The sequence below is a fragment of the Desmodus rotundus genome, chromosome 9 (genome assembly GCF_022682495.2).
Source record: "Desmodus rotundus isolate HL8 chromosome 9, HLdesRot8A.1, whole genome shotgun sequence".
Taxonomy (NCBI): domain Eukaryota; kingdom Metazoa; phylum Chordata; class Mammalia; order Chiroptera; family Phyllostomidae; genus Desmodus; species Desmodus rotundus.
The window spans coordinates 107,076,159-107,102,959 of NC_071395.1; the positions used below are offsets into that span (position 1 = coordinate 107,076,159).

General features: G+C 53.4%; 3 protein-coding genes across 9 annotated transcripts; 2 read left to right on the top strand and 1 right to left on the bottom strand.

Moving 5' to 3' along the window:
* The first annotated feature begins 1,570 nt into the window (after positions 1-1,570).
* ASB16 (ankyrin repeat and SOCS box containing 16) lies at positions 1,571-9,268 on the top strand. Its single transcript, XM_024553880.3, has 5 exons — positions 1,571-1,983; positions 3,429-3,696; positions 5,974-6,466; positions 6,794-6,907; positions 7,379-9,268. Exons 1-5 carry the CDS (start codon positions 1,683-1,685, stop codon positions 7,562-7,564), a joined length of 1,362 nt encoding a protein of 453 aa, XP_024409648.3. The 5' UTR covers positions 1,571-1,682; the 3' UTR covers positions 7,565-9,268.
* Positions 9,269-14,386: 5,118 nt separating this feature from the next.
* Positions 14,387-18,465, top strand: TMUB2 (transmembrane and ubiquitin like domain containing 2). Of its 2 annotated transcripts, none has more exons than XM_024553581.3 (3): positions 14,387-14,515; positions 16,502-17,065; positions 17,256-18,465. In XM_024553581.3, the coding sequence occupies exons 2-3, from the start codon at positions 16,527-16,529 to the stop codon at positions 17,620-17,622; spliced, it is 906 nt and encodes a 301-aa protein (XP_024409349.2). In that variant the 5' UTR covers positions 14,387-14,515; positions 16,502-16,526; the 3' UTR covers positions 17,623-18,465. The 2 variants fall into 2 exon arrangements, with proteins under 2 accessions (XP_024409349.2, XP_024409348.2); XM_024553580.4 differs by lacking the exon at positions 14,387-14,515 and adding an exon at positions 14,605-15,184.
* Positions 18,466-18,539: 74 nt separating this feature from the next.
* On the bottom strand, positions 18,540-26,533 carry ATXN7L3 (ataxin 7 like 3). 6 transcript variants are annotated; one of them, XM_053910948.2, is made up of 13 exons: positions 26,044-26,533; positions 24,593-24,703; positions 24,159-24,291; positions 23,789-23,960; positions 23,508-23,605; positions 23,299-23,321; positions 22,952-23,018; positions 22,714-22,799; positions 22,147-22,215; positions 21,831-21,874; positions 21,528-21,599; positions 21,274-21,431; positions 18,540-21,172 (listed from the first exon to the last, which is right to left on the bottom strand). In XM_053910948.2, exons 2-13 carry the CDS (start codon positions 24,641-24,643, stop codon positions 21,024-21,026), a joined length of 1,122 nt encoding a protein of 373 aa, XP_053766923.1. In that variant the 5' UTR covers positions 24,644-24,703; positions 26,044-26,533; the 3' UTR covers positions 18,540-21,023. The 6 variants fall into 6 exon arrangements, with proteins under 6 accessions (XP_053766923.1, XP_053766924.1, XP_053766925.1 ...); XM_053910949.2 differs by having other exon boundaries at positions 22,952-22,997; positions 26,044-26,531; XM_053910950.2 differs by having other exon boundaries at positions 22,714-22,742; positions 26,044-26,529.
* Between the last annotated feature and the right edge of the window lie 268 nt (positions 26,534-26,801).

Genomic DNA, 26,801 nt, shown 5'->3' on the forward strand with positions numbered 1-26,801 from the left:
GCGGGGGGCACACAGAGGAAGGAACACCAGGTAGGAGGCTGGGCTGGTCCAAGTTGAAAACATTGAGGTGGTGACTGAAAATGTGGGCATGGGAACTGGAAGTGGTTTGTGTGAGGGGCCAGGGAGAGGAGGAAGTCCAAGATAACCGGGCAGGGGCTGCTGCAGAGCCAGGAGGGAAGGACAGGCAGGGGCAGAGGAGCCAGGCGGAGCCTCCAGTGCTGAAGAAGACACCAGCCACTGCAGCCAAGGCAGGATGGGGCTAGGCCTGTTCCGAGGGGCCAGCCCACCCGCACGCTGAGTGAGCTCCCAGGCTGGGAGAGCTTCCCAGGCGCGAGCTGGCATCCCTCCCGCCTCCCCTGCCCAGGCTTGGCAGCCACACCAGCTCTTGTTATTTCACAGCCTCATTCCTCCCCCTAGAGGCTCCTGGAAGCACAGCAGCTTTCTCCTGAGTGCACGGGTTCCTGGCTTAAAGGTCTCTTTGGCCGGAAGACCCCAGAGTTGCAAGGTCAAGCCCTTGGTCCTCAGGCAGGCACAAGAGCCCTTTTAGGAGCCGGGGTTGGGTGGAGGTGGGGCACTCACTGGAGGTGGTATCTAGAGACCATGTTGCCTGGCTTGGAGGGTGGGGAGAGGCTCTCAACATCTTCGCCCTCAGGTGGCTGCAGCAGCTAGAGCCAATGTGCAGCACCATCTGTACAGCCAGGCCAGGGAGGGTCCTGGTCCTGGCTCCACCCTTCACAAGCGGTGACCTTGAGCAAGCAGTTTTACTTTGTTAAGCCTTAGTTCCTCATTGGTAAACAGACATTAGACCACCCATCTTAGAGGTGTTCAAGTGTGATAATTAGCCTGATTCTATACTTTATTATCAACACCAAGTTTACTGTTTACCTGGGGGAGCCAGAAGTATGGTCAACAAGTAAAGATGGATATAAGTGATTTAAGCCCTGGCTGGTGTGGCTTAGTGGATTGAGCACTGGCCTGTGAACCAAAGGGTCATGGGTGCGATTCCCAGTCACGGCACACGCCTGGGCTGCGGGCCAGGTTCCCAGTTCGGGGCACTAAAGGCAACCACACATTAATGTTTCTCTGCCTCTTTCTCCCTTCCCCTCTGTCTAAAAATAATATAAATAAATAAATGAGTTAAATATTGTTAAGCCCTGTGCATCGTGTGCAGAGCTATTGCTACTACTGCAGATGCTGGGAAGAGCTGTTTGAACTGTCTCTACCTGCCCTTCTCTCCAGGGCTGGAGCCTGCCCTCCAGCCAACATCAGAGAGGCTGGGGGACTCTGGCTCTTCCTCTCTGCCCTGTCCATCTTCCTGACTGACAGCTTCACTCACCTTAGACCCGCCAACCAAGGTGCTCACTCCTGAGAAGTGGGAGGATGGGGACCCTGTGGTGCAGAGATGGCTTCATCTGAGGGCCTGCTGCACAACTAGAGGGCATCGGCAGGGGCAGGGGCTGGCCCTACGCCTGGGTGGGTGGGGGTGGGCCCAACACCTTCTCCGCACCAGGATCAGGACTCTGGGCAAATGTGTTTACCAGAGAGCAAAGAGCCTATTTATAGCCTCAGCTGCTGCTCTCCCTGGATCACCGGTGAGGGGGCAGGGTGGCTCCTCAGAACAAGGGTGGTAGTCACCAAGGCTCTGCCCAGCTGCCACTGGCCGGGTCCCTGCACCCCTTCCCATGGCCAGAGAGACCTTCCCCTTTACCTCTTCCACACTGCGCTCTCTCCGCCTGCAGCGAGAGTGGCTGGAGTGGGAGGACCGGCGCCGGGCAGCAGCCCAGCGGGGCCGGGGTCAGAGGTGCCCCCCAAGTTCCAGGGCCCGACTCACTAGGCCACGTCACTCTTGCCGAGACCCAGCGGTCCACAATGCCCTGCTCTCTGGCGACCTGCAACAGGTTCAAGCCTTGTTCCAAGATGAAGACGCCGCCAACATGATTGTGGAGACTGTGAGCAACCAGCTGGCCTGGTCACCTGAACAGGGTAGGGAGCAGCAGGTGGGGGCAGAAGAGGAGGGAGAGGGAAGAGGTGTGGGTCGGGAGGCGGGGAACATCTCAGCCCCATCCCCTCCCTCTGGAACATAAACTACACTATTTCTTCCCACTGCCCATTCTAGCTCCCCTAAACGGAGATGAGGCAGGGGTAGTGGCTTGCATGCTCCATCAGAATTAAAGTTATATTGACGTATATTAACTACATAGGAACACAATTAAATTCTAGTGCAATTTTTCTATGAATATATATCCACACATGAATATTTTTTCTTCCATAGAAATATAATCAATATGCTATTTTATAACCTGATTTTTTTCATGTAACCTATGTCAATAACCATAAGTACACATAATATTTTACATAGGGGCATAAATTCTGCTGTATGGGGTATGCCGTGATTTATATGAGGCCTGAAAATAGACTGGAGGCCTAGATTGGGCTCCCTTTTTAAAAACTATTTTAAATAGCAATATGGTGAACATCTTTGAGTACTTGCCAGCTGATTTCTTTAGGATCTATTCTGACCAGAGGGTCTGTCCATGTAAACCAAATTCCTCAATTCAGATTACCCCGTTTACTTGACAGGAGGCTGCCTCCAACCCCACCCCGGGGCTTGGGGATTCAAAATCCTTGGAGAGCGTATGTTCTTACGGTCACCACAGGCTCCAAATTCCTGCTTGTCTCTCACTATTAGAGATGTGACCCTGCCCAAGACATCCCGGTCTCATCCTGCAGCATGTCCATCATCTCTCAAATGGCCTTTGGCCTTATTTCAATTCTAATAATAAGTAAAACGTGCTTTACCCAAGAGTTAGGAAGCCCAGGGCTTACTCTGCCGTGATGCAGACAACTGACAGTCAGATATCAGGCATCTATGCCCTTTACACAGGTCCTCCGCTGTTGCCACAATTTGCGTCCAACACCAGCGCCATGGTCGTACCCTCTCATCCCTCTTCCTTTCCCTCCCCCACCTCTCACTCTCTCCTTCCAGCCTTCCCCCACCTTCCCCACCCCAGCAGTGTCCTGGAACTCCGAACTTCGGCTCCTTCATCTCTGCTCACTGCCTGTTTCCAAGCTCAGCTCCAGGACCTCCTGTTCGTAACTCTCCCCCATCCCCAAGGGAACCAAAAGAGGCAAGAACTCCATCGGCAGCTCAAAGACCCAGAGGTTTCCTTAACGGGATTCCCCTTCCTTAGTTGCCCTTACTGTTTTAAAGAACAACTAATTTTATTTCTGTGACTCACATACTGTGTTTTGCTACAGATTGACAAACTATTCTAAAAGTCTGTTCCAATTCCCACTCCGAAATCAGGGCTTGAATGAGCCCCTTCCACAGGCACAGCCTGGCACAGAGTTTGTGTGCTCAGCCAGGGGTACAGAGGGAAAGCCGACATCAGCTGTTCACCGCCCCAATCGCTGTCGGCTCTCCACAGGGTTCTGGGTGCTGACCCCCAAGACCAAGCAGACGGTGCCCCTCACTATCGCTGCGGCCCGAGGTTATACTGACTGTGCCCGCCACCTCATCCGGCAAGGAGCTGAGCTGGATGCCCGGGTCGGGGGCCGGACAGCCTTGCACGAGGCATGTGCCCAGGCCCAGTCTGACTGTGTGCGGCTGCTGCTGACCTCTGGCGCCAAGGCCAACGTGTTGTCGGAGGAAGGCACAACCCCCCTGCACCTCTGCACAGCGCCTGGGTCCTTGCAGTAAGTGCCCAGGGCATGGCGAGGGTGTGTGCAGCTCACATGGCCAGGAGAAGGGAGAAGCACCTCTTATTCTCATGTCCTCACAACAACCTGGGAGACAAAACTGAGGCTCAGTAAGGTTTAATGGTTTGTCCAAGGTCATATCAGCTAAGCCCAGAAGGCAGAAGCCCTGTTGCTTTTTGGGAAAACCCTGTTTCAACTACAGTCTCTTACCCCTTGTGAACCCTTCATAGGTACACTCCTAGCTGTTTTGAGGTAAGCATCAAGAAATATCTAGCCCTGGTTGTTATGGCTCAGTGGACTGAGCACCGGCCTGTGAACTGGAAGGTCGTGGGTTCAATTCCCAGTCCGGGCACACGCCTGGGTTGTGGGCCAGGTCTCCAGTTGGGGGCCTGTGAGAGACAACTAATCAATGTTTCTCTCACACATCAATGTTTCTCTCTATCTCTCTCCCTCCCTCCCCCTTTCTAAAAAATTAATAAAATCTTAAATCCTTGATAAACTGTGTGACTTATGGACAAATACCCTTGCTGAGCACAAATTTTCTAAAAAGTGAAAGATCTAGCCTGGTGTTTCCCGACCTTAGTGTGAAACCCCACACAGCTCTCATTCATTCCCAGCTTCTCCTCTTTCTCCTCCCACCTTCTGAAGGTCAGCACTCTCTCAGACCCCCCATGTGGTGGTCCGTGTCCTTTTGGAAATCAGGCCCACAGACAGGGCTGTCCCTGGTAAGGATTTAGTCACTCCGGGAGGTACTCCAGAGCCCCCATGCCGGGAACCTCGCCCCTGCTTTAATCTACGTCAGGGATGGAACAGAGTGATCCAAATTTTTCAGCCCTTTCTTTTTGGCTTGTTGTTTCCTTCTTTTGTTATTTTTTATTTTGTTCTCTCCGCCCCACCCCCTTAGCCCTTTCTTGAGTTCTTAGGGCAACGTGGTACATTTTACAGAATTTACCCTTTCATTTTTTTTTTTTTTTTAGAATGTACCCTTTTAAGTGACGAGAGACTAGTTCCACTTACTGAAATCCTACTAAATTTAGATTTAGTACTTGGAAACAAAAACTAGCCCATGATTAGAATTGACCAAGGGAATAAAATCAGGAGTTATGAGTGACTGGCTGCTATTCAGTTCTTGGCCCCGAGCGAAGTGCTTACTGGACGCCCGCACTGCAGGAGAGCTGAGATTCGGCCACGCGAGGGAAGCACACGTGGTCATCAGGGTTTCGCTGGGGTTGCTGGACCTGCTTCTGAGGTCCAGTGACTGGCATCCTGGCTTTTTAACTCTGAGTGACTGTTAGTTAGTTTCGTCATTAATTTAGTCTGTTGTGTGTTTGGCCTACCCCACGGTGGTTAATGATGAAAATTTGCCTCTACAGTGTTCTGGCCTATAACTTTTCCAGGAACTTGAAGACTGTGAAAACCGTGTGCTTCCTAAAATCTCCTTTGTGTTGTTTGGTTCTGTTTATTCTCTTTAGAGGAAAGTGAAGCAGGTGGGTCCCCCACTGCCTTCTTTTGTTGGAGTGGGTGTGGCTTGTCTGAAAGGGCGGTCTTCAAGTTCAGAGGCAGGAAGAAAATACTAGGACTTCTTTTAATTTTCTGTGTTTCCAAGCATACATGCCAGTGGATTTTCAGTTGTGTGTGCGTGCTGTCAAAGTGTTGGGAGACAGCCCTGACCGGTGTGGCTCAGTGGGTCGGGCATCATCCCACAAATCAAAAGGTTGCCTGGCTGATTGCCGGTCAGGGCACAATGTCCCAGAGTCCCAGTCGGGGCATTTGGGATCACCCCTTGATCCTGCCCTTGACTGAGGTCTCTCTGACATGTGTGTTCATCACCCTCTTTCTCCCTCCCTCCCCTCTCTCTAAAAATAAATAAATAAATAAAACCTTTTTTAAAAGGTTGAGACAAATGATTCAGGACCAGACTGTGAGGCCCTGGTGGGACTGGGGAGTCAGGTGAGACTCTGGGAAGGACTGCCTGAGACAGTGAGTGCTAATTCCGGTGTAGCCACTAACTCACTGTGTGTCCTTGGCTGCACTGTGACCTTTTTGGGTGGAAGATTTTCAAATGAAAACTGAAGATGCTCCTGGTGACTTTTATGGGCCTTTCAGCTCTTCTGCCTGTCCTGGGGCTTATGAGTCTGACGGTGGCCACCAGGTTCGCCTCCAGGTGCAGGGGATGGGAAGAAAGGGGGTCAGGGATGGCTTCAGGCTGAGGGGCTCCCAGGCCAGGCCTTGGTTTCTCAGGATTTGGTGTGGCACCTTATGCCCTGCCCCCAGGTGCGCCAAGCTGCTGCTGGAGGCGGGAGCTACTGTGAATGCTGCTGCGAGGGACAGCGAGGTGACACCCCTGCACGTGGTGGCGGCACGCGGCCTGGAGGAGCATGTGGCTCTCTACTTGGAGCATGGAGCCGATGTGGGCCTGCGCAGCAGCCAGGGTGAGACGGCCCTGAATGCAGCATGTGCTGGGGCTGAGGGCCCAGGCAGTGGCTGGAAGCACCAGGCTGCGGTGCGCCGGCTTCTGGAGGCCGGGGCTGATGCCCGGGTGGCCGGGCACAAGCGCCACACACCGCTGCACAACGCCTGTGCCAATGGCTGCGGGGCCCTGGCCGAGCTGCTGCTGCGCCATGGGGCCTGTGCTGGAGTGCCCAACGCAGCAGGGCACACGCCCATGGACTGTGCGCTGCAGGCTGTCCAGGACGTTCCTAACTGGGAGCCTGAGGTCCTCTTCATGGCGCTGCTGGACTACGGGGCCCAGCCAGCGCACCCTGAGGTGCGTAGGGAGAGCCTGGAAAAGGAGGCTCCAGCTGGGTAGGGGGAGCCTGCCTATGGAATTGGCCCACTGCCGGGTGAAGGGAGGGTGCCAAGGGTCTCAGGGCTCAGGCTATGTGACCATAGGTCTGGCCTCATCTTGAGAAGGGCCAGTGAGGGCTATGGGTGAAGGTATCCAAGGGCAAAAAGAGGTCCCAAGGAAACTAGCTGGGACCAGGAGGTTGTGGAGCACCCTTGAAGGTGGGGTAAACTGAGGCATGGAAAATATGAGACTCCCACCCCCGGTTGGGAGAGGCATGGTGCCCTGAGACCCTCTTTTGATTCCCAGATGCTGAAACACTGTGCCAACTTTCCTCGGGCCCTGGAAGTCCTGCTTAATGCTTACCCTTGTGTGCCATCCGGTGGCACTTGGGTGGAGGCAGTGCTCCCAGCGCTGTGGCAGGTATGTGTGCCCCGAGGACACAGATCTATGCCGTGCTCTGGGGGAGATGGAAAGGCAGGCTGGGCCTGGGCCTATCCCTCTAGGACGGGCTCCCTAGAGGGCGCAGCAGGAGGGCCCCTGGGCTGGAGGAGGACCGGCGGGGCAAAACCCCTGGTTCCTAGGCTCCCCTCATCCCCTAGCAGCTGAGAACAACCTCCAATCCCACACACCTCTCCAGCCTGCATCTGCACATTTCTCAGGCACCTCTGACTCAGCGGGTACTTTGACTCTTTGGAGTGGGGTGGGTGCGGACATGGCTGAGACAGGGCTTTGCAGTGTGGTCCCAGCTCTCTGGCTCAGAATCTGAGTCCTTCAGGATGCACCAAATTTGACATGTGGCAAAATCCTAGGGCCCTACCACTAGGTGGCCCCTAGTTGAAAGGGCAGATTCAAGGGTATTGGGCCATCTGACCCTGTTCCACTCCTGGCTAGGAGCATGAAGCCTTCTACAGCTCGGCCCTGAGCATGGTGAACCAGCCAAGGCGGCTGCAGCACCTGGCCCGACTGGCTGTGCGAGCTCAGTTGGGTAACCGCTGCCGACAGGCCGCCGCCCACCTCCCCCTGCCGCAGCTCCTCAGGGACTACTTGCTGCTTCGTGTGGAGGGGCACATCCAGTGAGCTCCATGCCAGGCTGCTTCCACAGCTGGTCCTGCTTTCTTCGTCCATCACATCCCTCGACCCTAGAGAACCACTCGCTGGCCCTCTGGCCACACTCTGCATTCCCTCCTGGGCCAGCTCATCCCTCCACTAGCTGCTTGAGCCAACTGCTGACCTCTAGCCTGACCTAAGCTTCAGCTCCACTCTGACGGGAAGGTCTGCAGACTCAGCCTTCACACGTCTCTTCTTTGCCTAAGTGGGTCATGGCCCCTCTACCCACCCAGGCCCCAGGCTACGGGGTGGTGATCCTCGTTGCACCCCCATCCTCTGCCACCTGTATCTGTTCAGTTTCATAAAGAGTGACAGACTCTGCCTCAATGCCATTGCATTGCCATTGTCATTTGAAGGGAGGACCTCATGGACTGACCTTGAAACCCATGCTTTCTCTTTTTTTCCCCCTAAGATTTTATTTATTTAATTTTTTAGAGAGAGGAAAAGGGAGAAAGAGAGGGAGAGAAACATCGATCGGTTGGTCAAACTAGGGACCTGGCCCACAACCCAGGAATGTGCCCTGACCGGGAATTGAACTGGCGGCCTTTCGGTCTGCTGGCCGGCACTCGATCCACTGAGCCACACCAGCATGAAACCCATGCTCTTAAAACCCTGTTTCTAGGCGTTCCCCTTCCTTGGGATACCCTTCTTTTTTTTAATCCTGGCGGAAGCTGATTTTATCCATAAGACAGCTCACTAGCACTATCCGCCCAACCTCGCAGGCAACTTTCCTTGGTGTCAGAACCCGTGTCTGCCTCAATTAGGCTGAGACTGGCACTGCATGCCTGGAACGGGCGTTTCAGGCAATGGCTGGTGAGGGAGGAATAAATGCACGACGCCCAGGACCCGTTTACAGTTGTGCTGCACCTCCCCCCGACCCATGGTGTCTCCAACAGTGGTCACCACACTGGTGAGCTCTGAGGGCCTGTGACAGGAGGACCAGCCACCAGCTGTCCCCTCTTTCTCCCTTGCTTCCTCTTCTGGGTTCCAGAGTTAAACGCACCACCATTCATCTTTAAGAGGAAGCTTTTCAAGCCGAGCTAGTTTTTACGATTGCAAATAAATGACTGATGCACAGTACCAATGTGTGGATACTGTTGGGCTGAAATGTGACCGAGATGCCTATCACTCCTTGTTTATTTTCCCCACGTTGTCCTCTTCTAAGGTCCCCAAGTTTTCTGCACAGAACGACTGTTACTCTTGTGATAGCAGATAGGGTGTAAGAAGGACACAAGGCCCCTTCCAGCCCCTGAACTTGTAGTACCCACCTTGGGAGGGAACTGAGGAGGGGCTCCCAACAGCCTGCACTCCTGTCCTTTTGCTGAAGGACTCTGGGACCCCCGGTGCCATGACCATTTGGAGCCCTAGGGTGGCCTCCTGCCGCTGTGGCTGGCCACCCCTCCCCCGTGGAGTTGCATCTGCAGAGACTCGCTTTGACCAGCACAGAGACAGGCTTTTACCTCCTTAGGGAGAGCAGCAACCTCTCCTTTCGGGACATTTTCACTTTAATTTCACAGAGCCAAAGGCCCTAGAGGAGAGAGGAAAAGCCTCTCTAGTCCTGGGCCCAAGCTGGGAGCCTCCCTCCCAGGAAGGATGCTGAGTTGTCTGCCCCTCACTGCAGGCTCACCCCACGGAGCTTGGCTTTTTCTGCCATATTTACAACTACAACAAGATATCCGTTTAAAGAAAAGATACATGTGGGGGAGGGAGGGAGGTTTGGCTGGGGTTGGGTGGAGGGATGGGGAGAAAAGGCATACAACTGTAATTGAATAACAATAAAAATTTTAAAAAAATTAAAAAAAAAGAAAAAGAAAAGATACATGTGATTATGTATATTATTGGGGGGTAGGAAAAGATTTTCCAGTGTAAAAGCATAGAAGAATAGATTAGTAGATCTGGACACAGAAAAAGTTTAGATTTGGTGTTATAGAAACACCAAATCATTAACACGTGTACGAGGCAAAAAATATTGAAAAATGTGGTACAGCTAAAAGATGTTATTCCCCTGATCTGTGATGGCAGGAATGATATCCGTTTGCTTGAATCCTCACCTGAGGATGTTTTTATTGATTTGAGGGGGGCGGGGTGGACAGAGAAATAGAGATTGGTTGCCTCCCATACATGCCCAGACTGGGGGCTGAACCTATAACCTAGGTATGTGCCCTAACTAGGGATCGAACCCGCAGACTTCTGGTGCACAGGACAATGCTCCAACCAACTGAGCTACCAGGCCAGGGCAGGAATGACGTCTGTTTTATTACCATTGTTGACTTGGTGCCTCTACAGTGACTAGCAGAGAACAGACACTCAAATATCTAAGTGAATGATAGTCAACATCACCGGCAATCAGGGAAGTACAAATTAAAACAGCAGTATGATACTCCACTAGATTAGGGGAAATTTTAAAGATTGATAATATGCAAGGCCTGTGAGGATATGGAGAAATAAGTTCTTGCACATCCCATTGGTGGGAAAGGAAACGGCTTCTTTGGTGGGCAATTTAACAGCACCCTTAAGCACTGCTCCCCAGTTACACCAAAGACTGGCGCATATGGGAATCTCATCCCAGCACTGCTTGCAACAACTCGGCAAGCGGGAGGTGGTACACAAGTCCGTGCTATGGAACACAATTCAGCCCTCGCACAGGGTAGTGCCCCCAGCAGGAAAGAACTGGGAAGGGATTCCAAGTGAATAGCATGCATATTGCCTTGGGAAAATTTCAAGACTACTGCTAAGGAGAAAAAAACAGGTCGGAATCCAATGTGTACAGCAAAACCAAAACACAACATCACACAACAAACCCCATGATTGTGGAGGAACAGGAAAAGACGAGGAAGGCAGCTGCGCACCCAAGAATCCTCCCTCTGGGCAGGGGACGGGGACTGCGCTGGTGGGGTTTTTAGTTGTCTGTATTTGAATTTTTCACCGAGGGGTACTGCTGGATTCTTGTGAAATTAAAAAAAATAATTAAAGGAAGAAAAGGCAAAAGGCCCAAAGGGTAATTTACAAACTAGTTGATGAAATATGAAAAACGTGCAAACTCACTGGTAATCCAATTAATGCAAATTAAAGGAGCAGACACTTGTTGCCTATTGCAGTGATTTCCAACCTTTTTCATCTCCCGGCACACATAAACTAATTACTAAAATTCTGCAGCACACCAAAACATACATTTTTTGCCGATCTGACAAAAAAAAAAAAGGTATAATTTTGATTCATTCACACCAGACGGCTACTGTTGTGTTGGCTGCTGTCATTTTTTTATTTGACAGTCTAAGGAAAAAGAGGACAGTGTCCCTGACTAAATAGTCAGGTACTGCATGTTTTACAAATTCTTGCAGCACATGGGTTGAAAATCTCTGGCCTGTCGGTTTGGCAAACATGAAACAACATGTAGTGGTTAGGAGAGGAACACGTTTTGTGGCTTAATTTTTTTTTTGATTTTTAATTTATTTTTAGAGAGAGAGGAAGAGAGAGAGGGAGAGAAACACCAATGTGCGGTTGCCTCTCCAGCACCCCCTACTGGGACCTGGCCTGCAAGCCAGGCATGTGCCCTGACTGGGAATTGAACCGGTGACCCTTTAGCTCTCAGGCCATGCTCAATCCACTGAGCCACACCAGCCAGGCTTCACATTTTTATATTTGATAAAAGTGACGTCACAATTTGTAAACTTGAGGTGTGCAGTGTGTTACTTTGATGCATTATATATAGTAATGTGATTGCCCCTAAAGGAGTATTTATCGAATTGCATCGTTACAGCGCAGTATTGTAGATTATCTTCATTACACTGTGCATTAGGGTGCTTCTCACTGCACATGACAGGTTTGCACCCTAACTGCCATCAGTCCTACCCCCCAAGCACTTTTAGTTTTTAATAAAAGATTTACTATAAATGTATTTAGTTAAGGCAGCATCCCAGAATTTACAAGTACATTCACTATTCTGTAGCCATCTTAACTGCACGCAAAGGTATAAAAACACCTAAGTTCAACAGTTTAAGAAAAATAAACATCTCATAAACTACATTACAAACAATGTCCTATGGAGTTAAGATCCATTAAAATACTCTGTTAATTATTATTATATTAAAAAGAACCAGTTTTGCCCTGGTTGGTGTGGCTCAGTGGACTGAGTGCCAGCCTGAGAACCAAAGGGTCGCGGCTGGTTCAGTTCCCAGGAAGGACACATGCCTGGGTTGCAGGCCAGGTCCCCAGTACAGGGCGTATGAGAGGCAACCACACATAGATATTTCCCTCTCTTTGTCTCACCCTTCCCCTCTCTCTAAAAATAAATAAATAAAATAGGTTTTTTAAAAAGTTAAAAAAAAAATAAAAGAACCAGTTTGCAGAATTATTTCTTTTCTCTCGAGAAAAACACCCAACCTCAAACTGAAGCCCGAAAGCCCCACTTTCAAAATACCCTTGACTGCATCTTGTCCTTTGTTGTACAAACTCACAGAACATATCTCTTGTCAGACTCAACTTCCACTTTTTCCAACCCTTCATCCCAGCTGCTGAGCATTCCAAGACTATCTCATCCCTAGCCAATCCTTCCTTCTTCCATCCATTTCCTCAGTCTTAAGACTTCACAGCTGACTAGCAGATGAGAGAATTCTCTCAAATTCCCAAACTCTTCCCTCAACTTCTCTGAATCCATCCATCATTCATTTAATAAATCTTTAACAAGTACCTGATGCATGCAGGCATTGGAATACATTTGGGGGATATTGGAATAATGAAAGAAAAAACACGAGAAAAAAAGAGACTTCCGGCCCTGGCTGAGGTAGCTCAGTGGATTGAGCGTGGGCCTGTGAACCAAAGGGTCGCTGGTTGGATTCCCAGTCAGGGGACACGCCTGGGTCACGGGCCAGGTCCCCAGTAGGGGGTGCAAGAGTGGCAAACACACATTGATGTTTCCTTCTTTCTCCTTCCCTTCCCCTCTCTAAAAATAATAAAATCTTTTAAAAAATCATATGAATATATAGCACATTTCCTAGCATATAATAAACTCAAAAGGATTAACAGTGGTTCCACTTATTGGTTTATTCATTTCCTCAAATATTTGAGAGGCCTTGAACCTGCTACTCTCTGTTTGGAACCCTGCTTGGTAAATCTCTGCCATTCTTCAAAATTCTGTTTATTGTACTATGATGTTGTGCCCCATCCTATGTCATTCAAAATAAAAACACTAAGCTTTAAACCCCAAAAGTACACATATGCAGAAATTAAAACAATACCTTCAATCTCAAAAACATATTGTTGATCAAAAGAAACCACACAAAAGAATTGAAAAGAGCGACTCAAACAGATACGTGTACATCAGTGTTCATAGCCACATTATTCACAATAGCACAAAGGTGGAAAGAACACAAATGTCCATTAACAGATGAATGGATAAAGAAAAGGTGATATATACATACAATGGAATACTAATCAGTCTTAAAAAGGAATAAAATTTGATATAGTCTGCAACATGAATGACCCTTGAAAACATGCTCAGTGAAAGGGGCCAGACACAAAGAGACAAACATTGTATGATTCCACTTACATGAGACACCTAGTACAGAGGCGGGAGGAGGAATGGGTACAGGAAATGGATAGTGTGATGAGCGCACAACATTGCGAATAAACCTCATGCCACTGAATTAACCACTTAAAATGATTCAAGTAGTAAATTTTATGTATATTTCACTATAATCAAAAGACTTACAAAGAAAAAAGCCAGACACCAAAGAGTACATACTTTTTGATACCATTTATACAAAGTGCAGCAACAGAGAAATCTAATTTATAGTGCCAAAAGTCAGAATAGTGAATACTCTTAGCTTTGGTCAGGTAACTCAGTTGACTAGGGCATCATCCAGATAGGCCAAGGTTGTGGGTTCGATCCCCCATCAGGGCACACGCAAGAATCAACCAATGTATGCATAAGTAAGTGGAACAACAAATCAATGTTTCTCTCTCAAATCAATTAAAAAAACTTTTTAAAATAACGACTACTCAGTAAGTTAGTGGCTGGAAGAGGACAAAAAGGGGAGTTATGGGTCATTTACTATTTCTTGATTCGAATGCTGGTTCTACCAGTGTGTTCTGTTGGCGAGAACCACCGAGCTCTTCGCTTATGAGTTTGCCCCTGTCTGCATCATTCGTACTTCAATCAATAGTTCACCAGAAAACAACAAAACCCCCAGCACATCTTTAGGAAAAAAATTAATTGCAAAAATGTGGATAAATTCTTGGAAGCTGAACCTTCGGGGTGGGGGGCGGGGCTCTTGCTTGTCTTGTGCTCTAAACCTGTGCTGTTTGAAATGCTTTCTTGCATAATTTACTCAAGTACCACACCACCCGGGGCCGCATTCTCGGAGCAGCGCATAGTGACTAAATTGTCTCCCTGTTTGCCTCCCAACTATCCCTGAATTCTTGGAAGTCAGAGAGACTAGTCCTTACTGACCCAACTAACCTGGAGTAGTAATAAATCCTATCAGACCAGGCGGTTGGAGCGAGGGCGGAAGAACAAGGCTGGAAAGATGGAAGTGCTGCTGGAGTTCTGCCTAGCTGTACTCGGCGGTTCGATCTTCTAGACCCGATACCACGCCCCCTTTTAAGCACCTCCTCCAACTCCCTTCTGGCCCTGCCCCTCAACCCCGAGCTCCTCGAACCCCGCCCCCTAGGCGTGGCCCTACTCCGGAGAGCCAAGATCCCGCCAACGGTGACTCCTCCCCTCCTTCCGCTGACAAACCTGTCCCTTTTAAAGGATACGTTTACGTCAGCCCGCCTTACGTAGCTTTTGCATCATCAGTGCAAGGCGCGGAGGCGGGACTTCCTGTCTCTGGCTCTAACAGCTTCCTGGAGAAGCCGGAAGAGACTGGACCCTGGGCAGAATCGGGGGTAGCCAGCCCCTTCTCCGGCCCCTACGGAAAGGTGAGTCCATGGGCTGTCCTGGAGAAATCAAAACACTTAGTCTGGCCATTTCAGGTGAGGACCTCTTTCCCGATTGAGACACAGTACCGGTCAAGCCGCTCTTAATTTCCCATGACTCCCCGCGTACTCAAGCCCCGCCCACAGGTCCCTGGCCCCGCCCCGAAGTTTGAGGGGTGTGGATGGTTTGTGACCCCCTCTCCCGATTCTACCCCTCACCGACTGGGAGAAGTGGACTTGTGCACGGCGGCTGGCACCAGGCAACGTTTCGGCTCGGGTGGGCCCACGGATCCCTTCTCCAGCGCCGCGAGAATAGGACCGCCCAAAAGCGGAGCCTTCGCCTCCGAAAAGGCAGGGGACACCCCCTCACTGCGCGGTCTGGGTCGCTCACGGGCTGAGGAGAGAGCAAAGGCCTCTGAGGCGGGGTCCGGCCCGGCCCCCGGCCCACGAAAGTTCCCTGTGTCTGTGCCTCTGCTTTTCTCCTATGTTCGCCGCAGTTTCCTTTTCTGTAAATCGGGGTTAATAACATTAACCTCCTTATCATCCGGGGTTAGTTGTGGGAGTGATAAGTAATTGCTTGCATTTACTTACCGAGCAATTGCAATGTGCCAGGCACTCTGCTAAGTATTTTGCTTCGATGATTTCCCGGCATCTTCAAAACAACCTTATGAGGTAGGTACTATTTTTCTCCCCATTTTATTGATGAGAAAGCTGAGGCTCCGAGGCAAAGCTGTCCGAGGTTACAGAGCTAGAAAGAGGCAAGACGAGGATTACAGATTTTTTTTTCCTGACTCCAGGACCCATGTACTACATAGGGATGTGGAAACTAGGCAGATTTTGGTAGGTTCCACGAACATTCTTTGAGCAACTGCTATGACATTATGCTGGGCACTACAGTACATAGAGAAACACACGGGATCCTTGTCTTCCAGGAGTCTAGTAGAGGGAGATGGACAGGTAGGTGAATATAATGAAGTTTTATAGTTGCTGTGAGAATAGTCTGGTAATGATAATCATTAGCCTGGATTTGCCCAGGGACAGCAGTGAAAGCAGCAAATTCTCCAAGGGAAGGGGTAGGTACTCCAAGGAGCAAGCCGAGATCCTTGCCTTTCTAAGAAACTGCTGAGGAGAACCTGCACAGTGCAAGAGGAGAGACTGAGCTGTGCACTGTGACAGCTATTTTGGGAGCCTTCCAAATCTGTTCCACTCAGGTGGTGGTTTTTTAGTTGGGAGCCTGTAGTGACCCAAGAGGGCGGTGTGCCTGGTGCCTGGTGCCTGTCCTACTTTGCTCCCCAGAGCTTGCCAGGGGAGTTTGAGAGGAGGCAGACACAGTGTCTGCTGCGTAGCGTCTGCTGATGACCTGTACCGGGCCTCTGGGGCTTTCCGACTCTTGTCCCTTTGGGGAGATCTGACTCTGCTTTTGATGATAAGTTAATTGTCTTTGGCTCTTGACATCTGGATCAAGATATGTGGCCATGAGTGAGACAGGGTTTTCAGTGAGACAGTCTGGCGAGAGTGGTTGCACTCCACCTCCGAAAGTGCCCCGGAATAAAATGCTACGGGCTTTTTGATCTCTCCGAGACCACCTGGGAGGCTCCTCGAAGGGACGTAGCTGCTTCACCAAGTGGTAGAAGTCCAAGCGAAACTCAGGGCTCAAAGAAGCAGATGTTTTCCCCCACCTACAGAAAAGCAACAAGCAGTTGCACCAGCAACAAAGCTGTAAGGTTTTCCTAATAACCCATGCTCACTGGGGGGTTGGCATGTGAGAGGGGAAGGGTGTGGAGCCTGGAAGAGTTTCACTGTAGAGGTAAAGGGCAAGTCATCAGCTTTAGGTTGGGGGCTCGGGGTTAGAAAGGTTTGTTTCCCCTTCTGCAGGACACTGGACTCCCATTTTCTTTCAGAGCTGGGTCGGTTACAGCCTAAACAAACTTGAAATCTGGTTGCAACCCCAGAGGCCCTGCTGATGTTACCCCCCCTTTGTTCTTACAGTGTGGACCCGGTCAACAGCCAGGCCATGGAACTCTCTGATGTCACCCTTATTGAGGGTGTGGGTAATGAGGTGACTGTGGTGGCAGGTGTGGTGGTGCTGATTCTAGCCTTGGTCCTAGCTTGGCTCTCTACCTATGTAGCAGACAGCAGTAGCAACCAGCTCCTGGGCACTATTGTGTCAGCTGGCGACACATCGGTCCTCCACCTGGGGCATGTGGACCATCTGGTGGTGGGCCAAGGCACCCCAGAGCCAACTGAACTCCCACATCCATCAGAGGGTAATGACGAGAAGGCTGAAGAGGCTGGAGAAGGTGGAGACCCCACAGGGGAGCCCGGAGCTGGGGGTGGCGTTGAGCCCAGCCTTGAGCATCTGCTTGACATCCAAGGCCTGCCCAAGAGACACGTGGGCCCAGAGAGCAGCAGTCCACAAGCTCCGCTGAGATCTGAGGATGGCACCGCCCTGCCTCCCAGCCCCGGCCTCATCAATGTGCGGCTCAAATTCCTCAATGACACTGAGGAGCTGGCTGTGGCCAGGCCAGAAGATACTGTGGGTACCCTAAAGAGGTGAGTGAGCTGGAAAGTGGGAGGCTGGTCATACTCCATGGCCCCAGCCTTTGGTTGCCTCAGAGGCGGCTGGTATAGATTGGGGGGGGGGAGTGGGGAAGTGTCAGGTCCCACCCTATTTGGAATGGTTCAGGCCTGTTTGTCTTCTCAGTCCCTGCCCTCTGTCTTTCCTTCTCTTTCATCCTTACAGTAAATACTTCCCTGGACAAGAGAGCCAGATGAAACTGATCTACCAGGGCCGCCTGCTGCAGGACCCAGCCCGAACGCTGCGTTCCCTGAACATTACCAACAACTGTGTGATTCACTGCCACCGCTCTCCCCCAGGGTCAGCTGTTTCAGGCTCCTCAGCCTCCCTGACCCCCTCCTCAGCCACTGAGTCCCCCAGCCTTGGTGTCAGTGTGGGCAGCCTCATGGTGCCTGTGTTCGTGGTGCTGTTGGGTGTGGTCTGGTACTTCCGTATCAATTACCGCCAGTTCTTCACAGCACCTGCCACTGTCTCCCTGGTGGGGGTCACTGTCTTCTTCAGCTTCCTAGTATTTGGGATGTATGGACGATAACTGGGAGAAAATGAAGGCATGGTCTTCCTCCTTTATGGCCTCCCCTGTTTCCTGGCTAGACCAGGGCCCAAGGGCCTGGGAGGGAGGGGTGGAAAGGATATGGTGGGTCCTCTTCAGCCCCTTCACGTCCACAAGGGTACAGACATCCCCTCTGTGTAAGCACAACTCAGGTAGAAAAGAGGATGTCATCTTCCTTCACTTTTAGGGTCCTGAAGTTCAGAGCCACGCTGGTGGCCAAGCTCAGTGGGGTGGGGAGTCTGGGCTCTGAGGACTCCCTCCTACCTGTGACCCCAGCTCTTCCCATTGTCCTGCATGTTTGCTCCTCAGCACCCAGGGGCACCTGCCAGGGCAGCAGCTCAGTATGGCTCCCGCGTACTTCTGCAGGGGACCTGGAGTATCTCTCAATTCCTTAGTGGAATTTCCATCTTTTTAGACTAAAATCACACAGGCAGGAATGAAGATTGTGTCAGCTTGCCCTGTAGGCACCTTGCTGCCTCTCCCTCTACCCCTTTAGTAGGAATAGGGTATTCCCCCTTTTTTCAAAGCACTTTGCTCTTTTTTTTCCGCCCCCCTCCCTTAATAGTCCTTTAGAGAGCTCTGTCAGGAAGGGGATTGGGGCACAAAGGCAATCCCCCAGCATTGGGAGAGGCCAGGCCACAGCTGCTGCTACCCTAGGCCTTAGGCTGTAAGCAAGAAATGGTTCTGGCCCTCAGCCAGTGGCCTGCCCTGCCCAGCTCCGAGGAGGAGCGCCGAGCATGGAGCACTGCCCTTGGCCCTTGCCTCTGGGGTCTTGGATGGGGGGTGGGGCAGTGTCTGTGACTGAATAAAGTTCCATTTTGTGGCTGTGGAGCCTCCTGTGATATTAAGAGAATGGCTTTGCCCCCAGCAACATGGTAATGAGGGTGGGTAGGCCCCGCTACCAATGGGAGATGCAGTTTATTTACACCAGCAGCCATGGGGGCAGGGGAAATACACAGCGTTTACAAAGTTAGCTACCTGTACAAGATGGATTACATATGCAAAAATAAAAATCTCAAGACCACAGGACAGCGTGAGCCCCACCCCCCCTCCCCCAATGACCCCAGCATGCGGTAATGCCAGGCGGGTGGCCCCTGGGCATGCGGGGGGGAGTGATGCATGGAAGGAAAAGCCACCGGCCATGGAAATTAGTACAGAACCCCCCACACACTCAGACACATGATAGGATACAGGGTGGACGACACCTAGCCAGGTTGGGAAGGATGGGAATTGAAACCCACACAGCCTGCTGTTAGAGGGAGGGAAGTGGGGGAGCTCCTAGCCCCTGTTAAACTACATGGTAGGGGGGCATACTCTCCCAGGAGGGAAAGGGATCTGTTCCCTCAGGGTCCCTGCTGGACCAAGCCCACCTCTTACCCAGCCTGGGCAGGGGGCTCTGCCCTGAGGGCGGGCCGAGGGACAATGGGGAAGTGGATGTGGACAAACCAGTTCCCAAACTACTTCCCACTTCTCCCTCCTCCAACCAGAAGGGGGAAAGGGAGAGGCCAGAAGGGAAAGGGTATATTAGGGCCTGAACTGCAGCTGCCTCTAGGAAGGAAGAATGGCCCCTGGCCTTCCTCCCTTCACCTTCAACCTACTTCCAAGAGGTCATTTGGAAGCAGGCTGGAGACAGGCTGAGACCCTCCTCTCCCCCTGGCTTCCCCTCAGAGGGAGAAGACTATGGAGGTTCAAGAACAGAGGAGCCCAGGCCCCAGGATTTATTCTAACTCCTGCCAAAATCTGTTTGGCTTTTTTAAAAAATAATCACAATTCTTGGGTTAAAAACCAATTTGTAACCAGACTTCAGCCACAAGCAGAACCACCCCAGGGGGAGGTCGGGTTCCAGACAGGGTGCTACAACCCCATCCCCGTTGTTCCCTTAACCCTCTAGGACCCCTAACCCAAATCGGTCCAACCAGTCCTGGGTACTCGCTACCCAATGTGGGGTAACTCCTCCTGAGAGGAGGGCAGGGGACATATCCAGCAAATGCCAGAGAACTTGGCTTAGGGTCAGCTCCACCCATGACAGTCAGCTCTGCTCCCAGCCCAGACTGCATTCCTCCAGCTCGGCTCCTGGGAGTGATGGCGCCCACATGGAGGCGGGACAGTACATCTCTTCAGGATGTAGACCAGGCAGGTGGGCACACTGGCATGACAGTCCCCAGAAGGGCAACGCTTAGACATGACACCCCTTCCCCTCCACCGGTAACCCAGAGCACGGAGACGACCCTCTCTTCTCACCCTACTCCTAGCAACGGGGAAGAGGTAAAGATCAGGGTTTTCCTCAGAGCCCCAAACCACAAGTACAGAATAAATAACTTAAAAGCGGCTAAGGAAGGGGAAACAGGGCAGGCTTCAGAGGCAGGAGCATCGAGAGAGGAACTGAAGCTGGTCAAGGTGAAAGAGGGGGGGTGGCAAGCAGCAGTTGGGAACATGGGCTGCCCTGGAAGGGCAGTGGGGCAGGGTAGGCAGGAGGAACATGGGGCCACCCCAGGAGGGTGAGGCTGAGCCCCTTCCTGGGGCAGGGAATGAGGTAAGAAAACATTTCAAATAAAGCAGCACCGTTCCCTCTCACCTTGGGGCCCCACTCCTCACCAGCCCTGGGTCAGGGAGAAAAGGTAGGGGGAGTCATTATTTGATACACAGCTCCCTCTTCCTACCCTCCCCTAACCCGTTCTTTGAAGCTGTAGAGGCTGGAGGCCCTTTCCTGGCACCCAACGAAAGGACAGCTCCTGCTGCCGATGAGGCCCATGGGGACTGAGGGGAAAGGGCTGCCCCTGTGAGGGGCAGGGAAGGCGGCGGCAGTTCTGGATGCCTACCTCAGCAGACAGCTTGCTGTGCCTGCCTGCCCCTGGGACTTGGGGCGTTTGATAGGATTCTGCACACAGACAGGACACGCCCAGCACTGCCCCTCAGCTCCAAGCACCGGACCCATTCACATTGCTGAGGGCAGCTGGGGGAGGCCCCCTCCAGGCTCAGCTTCTAACCCACAGCCTCCCGGGTAGCCATAATGCTCCTCGGCAGGGCTTAGTCCAGTTCCTGGGGTGGGGGGCAGGCAGTGCCCTGGCAGAGTGCCCAGGTCAGGCCCCTGGCCTAGCTGGACATCCAGTAACTCAGAATAAATATGAAAACCGCCTCCCCACCAAACTTATGTCCAAGGCATAATATGTCCAGGTCTGAGTCCTGCATGCCGAGGGGTCGTACTCCATCGCAGAGGACCCTGACACCCCCCAGGGGCACGTAATTGGATCCTCTGCCTGCCTGGCCCACCAAGCTTCTCAAGCCCAGACCCCCAGCAGCCGTCCATTTGCCAGGTTATGCCACCTGGGTGGGGGTTGGGAGAGAGGGCTCTGCTTAGCCAAAGGCTATCCTTTGCACCCAAGTCAGTTGATGTCATCGTAGATGCTGGGCGTCGGGGGTGCCGGTGGCTTTGGCTTTTTCTTCTTGTTGGAGCCTAGGCCGGAGGCAGTCCCTACCAGGCTCAGATGGGATTTCTTTTTCTTCGTTTTCCGTGACTCAGAGCTGTTGGTACCTGAAGAGAAAGAAAGATGCATAAGGAATGAGAGCAGGGCTGTGGCAGAAGAATGCAAGGTGCCCACGCTCCTTTGCTTCGGGCCCAGCTGGGTCACCTACCTAGACCCCATCCCTGATTCTCACTCGTCTTGGAGGAGCCTGAATCAGAGGGTGAGAGATCAGAGGAGCCGTCCCACTGCAGCCGGCTGATCAGGGCCTGGCTGTCAGTCATGTCAAAGCTGTCATTATCCAGGGAACTCTCCACCTCTGGAAGGACGCTAAAAAGGGGAGGGGCCAAAGAAGGGCTTTACAGATGCCAATCATCATCCTAACCATTCACAACCCACCACCCTTCCTGCAGGACGGTCACTTACGCTGAGGGTCCCAGGAAGTAAATCCTTACGGCTCGCCGCTGCTCATCTGTGTGCTGGGGGCAGCGCAGGGACCTGGTAGGGAGAGAAGGATCAGACCATGACAAGGCAGGAAGGTCTGAGGAACTCAAGTGAAGCACCTCCCCTCAGCAGAGATGGGAGGGGTGGACAACAGGGAAGGGATGAACGGAGAGCCCCTAGATTAAAGGGGAGTCCCATTGCTCAAGCCTGGGGTACTCCCAACCCACGCCCAGGCTGAGCGTGTAGGATGGCCCCCTGGCCCCCTTTTCTAGATTTTGAGCTCACCTTGTGCACATCTTCTTGGTGTGTTCAGAAATCACCCCACATTGCTGGAAGAGGAATATAAGCTGAAAGGAGGGATGAAGGGGAACCTACTCTAGACACTAAATGTTTTCTTCTGTAAAATTCAAGATTGCACAAGCACAAATGGTCCCAGTGTGTCCACAGCAGAAAGTCCCGGACCACCACTGGCCAAGAACCCCAATTTCAGAGAGAGAGAACTACACAGCCCTGACTGCTATGTCACCAGCCTCCTTCAGGGCCTTGACCACTGCGTGGCTCCACCCGACTCCCAGAGGCCTCCCCTTCCCTGGTCCCTCACCGTGGTAAGCAGGCTACGAAGCTCCTCAGGTCCCAGGGTCTCATAGCTGATCCCAGTTGAGTTGTTATACTGGGGGAGAACCAGAGGTACAGGTTAGAGCATCAGCAGCCAAAGAAAGGAGGGTAGGGATGGGGTGGAGAACCAGTCCCTCTCAATCCAGTCTAAGTGAGGATGCATTAAGACTTCCCAACAGACCCTAGCAGGTGTGGCTCAGTGGACTGGGCGCCAGCCTGTGAACTGAAAGGGGGCTGGTTCGATTGCCAGTCAGGGCACATGCCTGGGTTGTGGGCCAGGTCCCAGTTGGGGGTGTGCAAGAGGCAACAGATTGATGTTTCTTTCGCACATCGATGTTTCTCTCACTCTTTCTCCCTCCCTCCCCTTCTCTCTAAAAATAAATAAAATCTTTAAAAAAAACCCCAACCCTCCCAGCAGTTTTCCAATGCCGGACCTAAACACCCCATCAAGTACTGGCTGTCCACATTCTGATCCCCACTTGTCTCAGTCCCACCCAACCCACCACAAGGAAAATGAGGCGGGACCTAAGAGGGGCAGCCCCTACTCACTCACCTTAAAAGGATCCGAATTGCTAAGTTCCCCTGAAGAAGAAAAAAGAAGGGGAAGGGTGTTTGATGCAGAGGTACAGACAGAGAACCCTGAAAATAACCAGAGAGGAAGTGGGGGTGACAGAAGGATCACAGGCCCTCCCTCAATACCCCTGTCCCCCAAGCATCCCACCTCCACCCTCCAGCAACAAGTCCCAGAAAACACAGCTAAGAATCACTAACGTTATTCCAGCCCCACTTACCATTTTTGTGTTTTAAAGACTTGGATCTTCGAGGGGAATTGGGGTTCTGGAATGGGAGATACCATAGCTTTGGGGAAAGGGCAACGATAAGGGGGAGCCGAGAACCCAGGGAAGGAAAAAAGATTTGACAAAGAAACATCCTCAAATTCCTCCTCTTTTACCCACATCCACCTCCCCCAACCCCCCAAGGCCTCTGCTGCCCTCCTGCCCACCAGACACCCTCATCCCAGAACCCAGAGGCACCCAATGACCTCAGACTTGAGTCAAGATACTCGAGGACTCCCTGCCCAAAGGGGAGGGTATCTGTCCTTCGCCCAAATTTCCCTCAGGCTTGCCCCGGCTCTCACCTTGTCTGATTTTCTCTTCTTGGCTGTGTAGGACAAAAGGGTAAAGGGCAGGGTCACTTTAAGTTCCCAATCTGATCTAAGAGCACCGAAAGAAAAATACGAAGCTACACCTCCCCCTCATTCCAGATAACCTGTTATCCTTACATACCCAATTCCTGCTGACCCACCCTACCCAATGCCCCCCCAAGACTCCCCAGATCCCCAAACACCTTTCTTCTCTGAGCCATAGGACCAGTCGTTGTCATTGATGTCATCGTTATCCTCTTGGTCACTCTCAGACTTGTTCATACTGTTGCTGTTGGCAATCCTGACAAGAGGAGGAGAGGACAAGGGCTGAGGTCGCCACCTCTCTCTCGCCCCCCCATAGTGGGACATCTGGGGCCGAGCACGACCCACCCTGGGTGTCCTACAAACGCCCCCAGGGGACCACAGCACGGCACAAACTACAAAAGACAAGCAGCTCTGGTTCTAGCAGGGGCAAAGCCCTCACCGGCGGTTGGCAATTCGGCTGCTGTTCCGACCCATTCCTAGGCACTTCTCCAGATGGGGAGCAAAGCGGGAAGCGGCAATGCTGCGGCTGCAATTGGGGCAAACACACTCCTTGCTCTTCCACTGGTTGAAAACCTGTCCAAAGATGTCCAACCCTGGCTGGTCCACGATCTCTGGGGACAGGAGAGGCGTGGCGATCAGGGCGGGCAGCCCACCTAGGGCCCTACAACCTGTGCCCCATGGCCTTTTCCAACTCCCGGCCCAAGCTCACAGGAGCTCCAGGCTCTACATCTGGAGGTGTTTCCCAAGGAGGAGCCTCCAAGCGCAACCAGGGCAGGGCCAGACTGCCCTCCTTCAGCCCTGAAGCTCACCAAAGTCCTTCATGCTGTCAGGATCCGTGTCGTCCAGGAAGAAGTAGCCACACTTGACAGCCCGGTGTACCTCAAAGCAGAATCCCAAACAGGAATCCTCAACCAGGTCGGCGTATATCTCCTGAGCGATGGCCTAGGTGCAGGGGAGAAGGTCCATGGTCACCAGAGTCACAGCTGCCGGGGACTGAAAGTAACTCTCACCAACCAAATCTCCAGCTAACTGGCCCTGGCCAAAAATAATGCTTTCTTTGCCATTTCCCCCATCTTGACTTTGCCTTCTTTCTTCTTCTTGATCCTTGGGCTGTTTCATCTGGTCCTATTCCCTTTAAGGAATCAGGCTGACTACCCAAATTCCTCTTTGGTGTGGATGCCAGATATAGCGACGTAGAGACATCAAGAGAAAGAACTAGAGGCACACGTGGGGGAGCCCTCACCTCTAGTTTGCTGTTATCCAGGCCAGACAAAGACATTTCCTCCATTTTCATTTGTAAACTCTTGTGGAGACGGCGCTCTGACTGCTCATAGCACAGCGGGCGGCAACACGGCTGCACACAGGGGGTGGGGGTGTTGGTATGAGTCCAAGACACCTCTAAACCCCGCCACCTTCCCTCTGTACCTCCCTGCCCAGAGCTTATCCTGGCATCGGGATATACCCGTCCCTCAGGCCTAGGCTCACTAAGTCTGGATGGTCCTTCAGGGCCTGAAACCCAAAGGTGGCCTAGTCCTCCCCAGGCCTTAACTCAAGCCCTGGACTCTACTGCCAATCAGAGCCTAGGTCTATAGGAGGCAGCAGCTCACCCCAGGTCCCCAAAACTCAAACCCCTCTTTGATACCCATGGTGCAATGCAGCAGGGGGAGGAGAAGGAACTCTAAGGCCCCACAGGGTGTGGCAAAGAACTGCACAGACTCCTAAATACAGCACCCCCCTTCCCTAGGCTCTCCTCAGAGTCACCTCTGCTTTCAGCCAGGATGTCCACTTGGGGGGGTACTGCTACCAGAAGTAGGAATGGCCCTAGGACCCTACAACCTTCACCCCACTGTCTTCCCTTGAAATAAGCCTGCCACTCCAGGAGGGGAGTAGACTCCACAGAAACCTACAGCTAAAGGGGCATTTCCAGTCACCGTGAGCAAGAGAGGGTAGAGCCTGGTAGGATGGCACGCCAGGAGTGGGCACTCCCCTTACCTGTTCTTCTCTTAGATAACCACCCTCCCTCCCTCAGGACCTGCCCGGAAGTCTCTCCAAGAGCCCCAAAGTCTAGGAATCCCCACCAAAGGATTCAGAAACAGCGCCCACAGTCCGGGGCCCCTCTGAACGGTGGGTACGAGTTTAAGGAGCAGCCGGCCTAGAGTGGGGTGGGGAGTGACAAATGAGCCAGGGGCACTGGGGAAGGTAGGAGGCCGGGCCTCGGCTCTTCCCCCGTCCCTGCGGCACTGCTGCTGCATCATACCGACTGGGGGGAGGAGAGCCGAGCCGCCGGAGGCCGGCGCCGGTCCGGGACAGACCGACCCTTAGAGAGTGGGCAGAGTGGGACGCGTCCCGGTCCCTCTCCTTCCCCACCCGCCGACAGCCCCGGCCGGCCGGGGAGAGGAGTCCGGGAGGGTGTCTCTATTGTCCCGGGGGCTGGGGCCTGGCTCCCTAACAAAGGCCCCGCGCCCCCTCCCCGGTCGGCCCTGCCCCGCCCAGGGGGGGGACCCAGACAGGGGGAGAGCGGGGGCCCCCGGCCGGGCCGGGAAGCCGGGGGAAGCCGGGCGTTTCCGCGTCGGCCCGGGGGGAGGGGAAGGGGCGCTGACCCAGACCTGGGGGGAGGGGGCCCAAGCCCCGCCTTGGGCCCCGCCCCCCGCCCCCCGCAGGCCCCTCCCCCGTCCGTCTCCGTCCCGTACTCACCCCGCCCGGGGGGCCGCGCCGGGGCCCGGCGGCCTCTCAGGGCCGCGTCCTCCGGCGGCGGCGGCGGCGGCGGCTGCTCCGGAGCCCCATGTCCGTCGGTCCGTCCTCGCCTCTCCCCGGGGCCCAAGGCCCGGGGCCGGGGGGTCGGGGCGCCCCCCCGCCTCGCCGCTTCACCGGGCGGCCATGGCCCCTTCCCCTCCCTTCTCGTCCCGTCGCCGCCTCCTCCTCCTCACCTCACCCCGCCCGCGCGCAGTCCGCGCGCCGTCCGCGCGTCCCTCCCCCCGCCCCCCACTCCAGCCCGCCTCTCCCGGGCGGGGGGTGCGGCGCGAGCCCGGAGCGCGCGCGCGTGCCGCGAGCGAAGGATGGATGGATGGAGCTAGCGAGAGCGCGAGCGTGCGCGCGCGCGCCCCTCTCCCCCCTCCCTCCGCGCGGGCTCGAGGCCAAGCGCGAGCGCGCTCCAACCTCCTCCTCTTCCTCCTCCCGCCCCTCTTCAACACCCCGCCCCCGCCCTCCCTTCCTCTTCCTTCTTTCGCTTTCGCGCGCCCAGCGACGGCTCGCGCCTGCTAGAAGGGCCCGAGCGCGTGCATCTGCCCCGCGGCCGCAGCTCGGCAGCATTTGCTCTAGGGGGCGGGGACCGGGCGGGGAGGAGGGGCGCCACGCCACGCCGCCGGCCAAAGTACCGGCGGATGGGGACGGGGGCGGGGATGTGGGCGGGGCCTTCAGGAGCCATCTCAACCAATAGTCGCCTGGCCTCGGTC

Coding starts and splice junctions, on each gene's coding strand:
- ASB16 (XM_024553880.3), top strand. CDS start 1,683: ATGGCCAGAGAGACCTTCCCCTTTACCTCTTCCACACTGCGCTCTCTC. Junction 1,984..3,428: donor GGCCTGGTCACCTGAACAGG/GTAGGGAGCAGC, acceptor GGCTCTCCACAG/GGTTCTGGGTGCTGACCCCC. Junction 3,697..5,973: donor ACAGCGCCTGGGTCCTTGCA/GTAAGTGCCCAG, acceptor CCCTGCCCCCAG/GTGCGCCAAGCTGCTGCTGG.
- TMUB2 (XM_024553580.4), top strand. CDS start 15,150: ATGATTTCCCGGCATCTTCAAAACAACCTTATGAG. Junction 15,185..16,501: donor CTTCAAAACAACCTTATGAG/GTAGGTACTATT, acceptor TTGTTCTTACAG/TGTGGACCCGGTCAACAGCC. Junction 17,066..17,255: donor ACTGTGGGTACCCTAAAGAG/GTGAGTGAGCTG, acceptor TCATCCTTACAG/TAAATACTTCCCTGGACAAG.
- ATXN7L3 (XM_053910948.2), bottom strand. CDS start 24,643: ATGAAAATGGAGGAAATGTCTTTGTCTGGCCTGGATAACAGCAAACTA. Junction 21,875..22,146: donor TTCGTAGCCTGCTTACCACG/GTGAGGGACCAG, acceptor TTCCTCTTCCAG/CAATGTGGGGTGATTTCTGA. Junction 21,432..21,527: donor TACTTCCTGGGACCCTCAGC/GTAAGTGACCGT, acceptor TCCCCTTTTTAG/CGTCCTTCCAGAGGTGGAGA.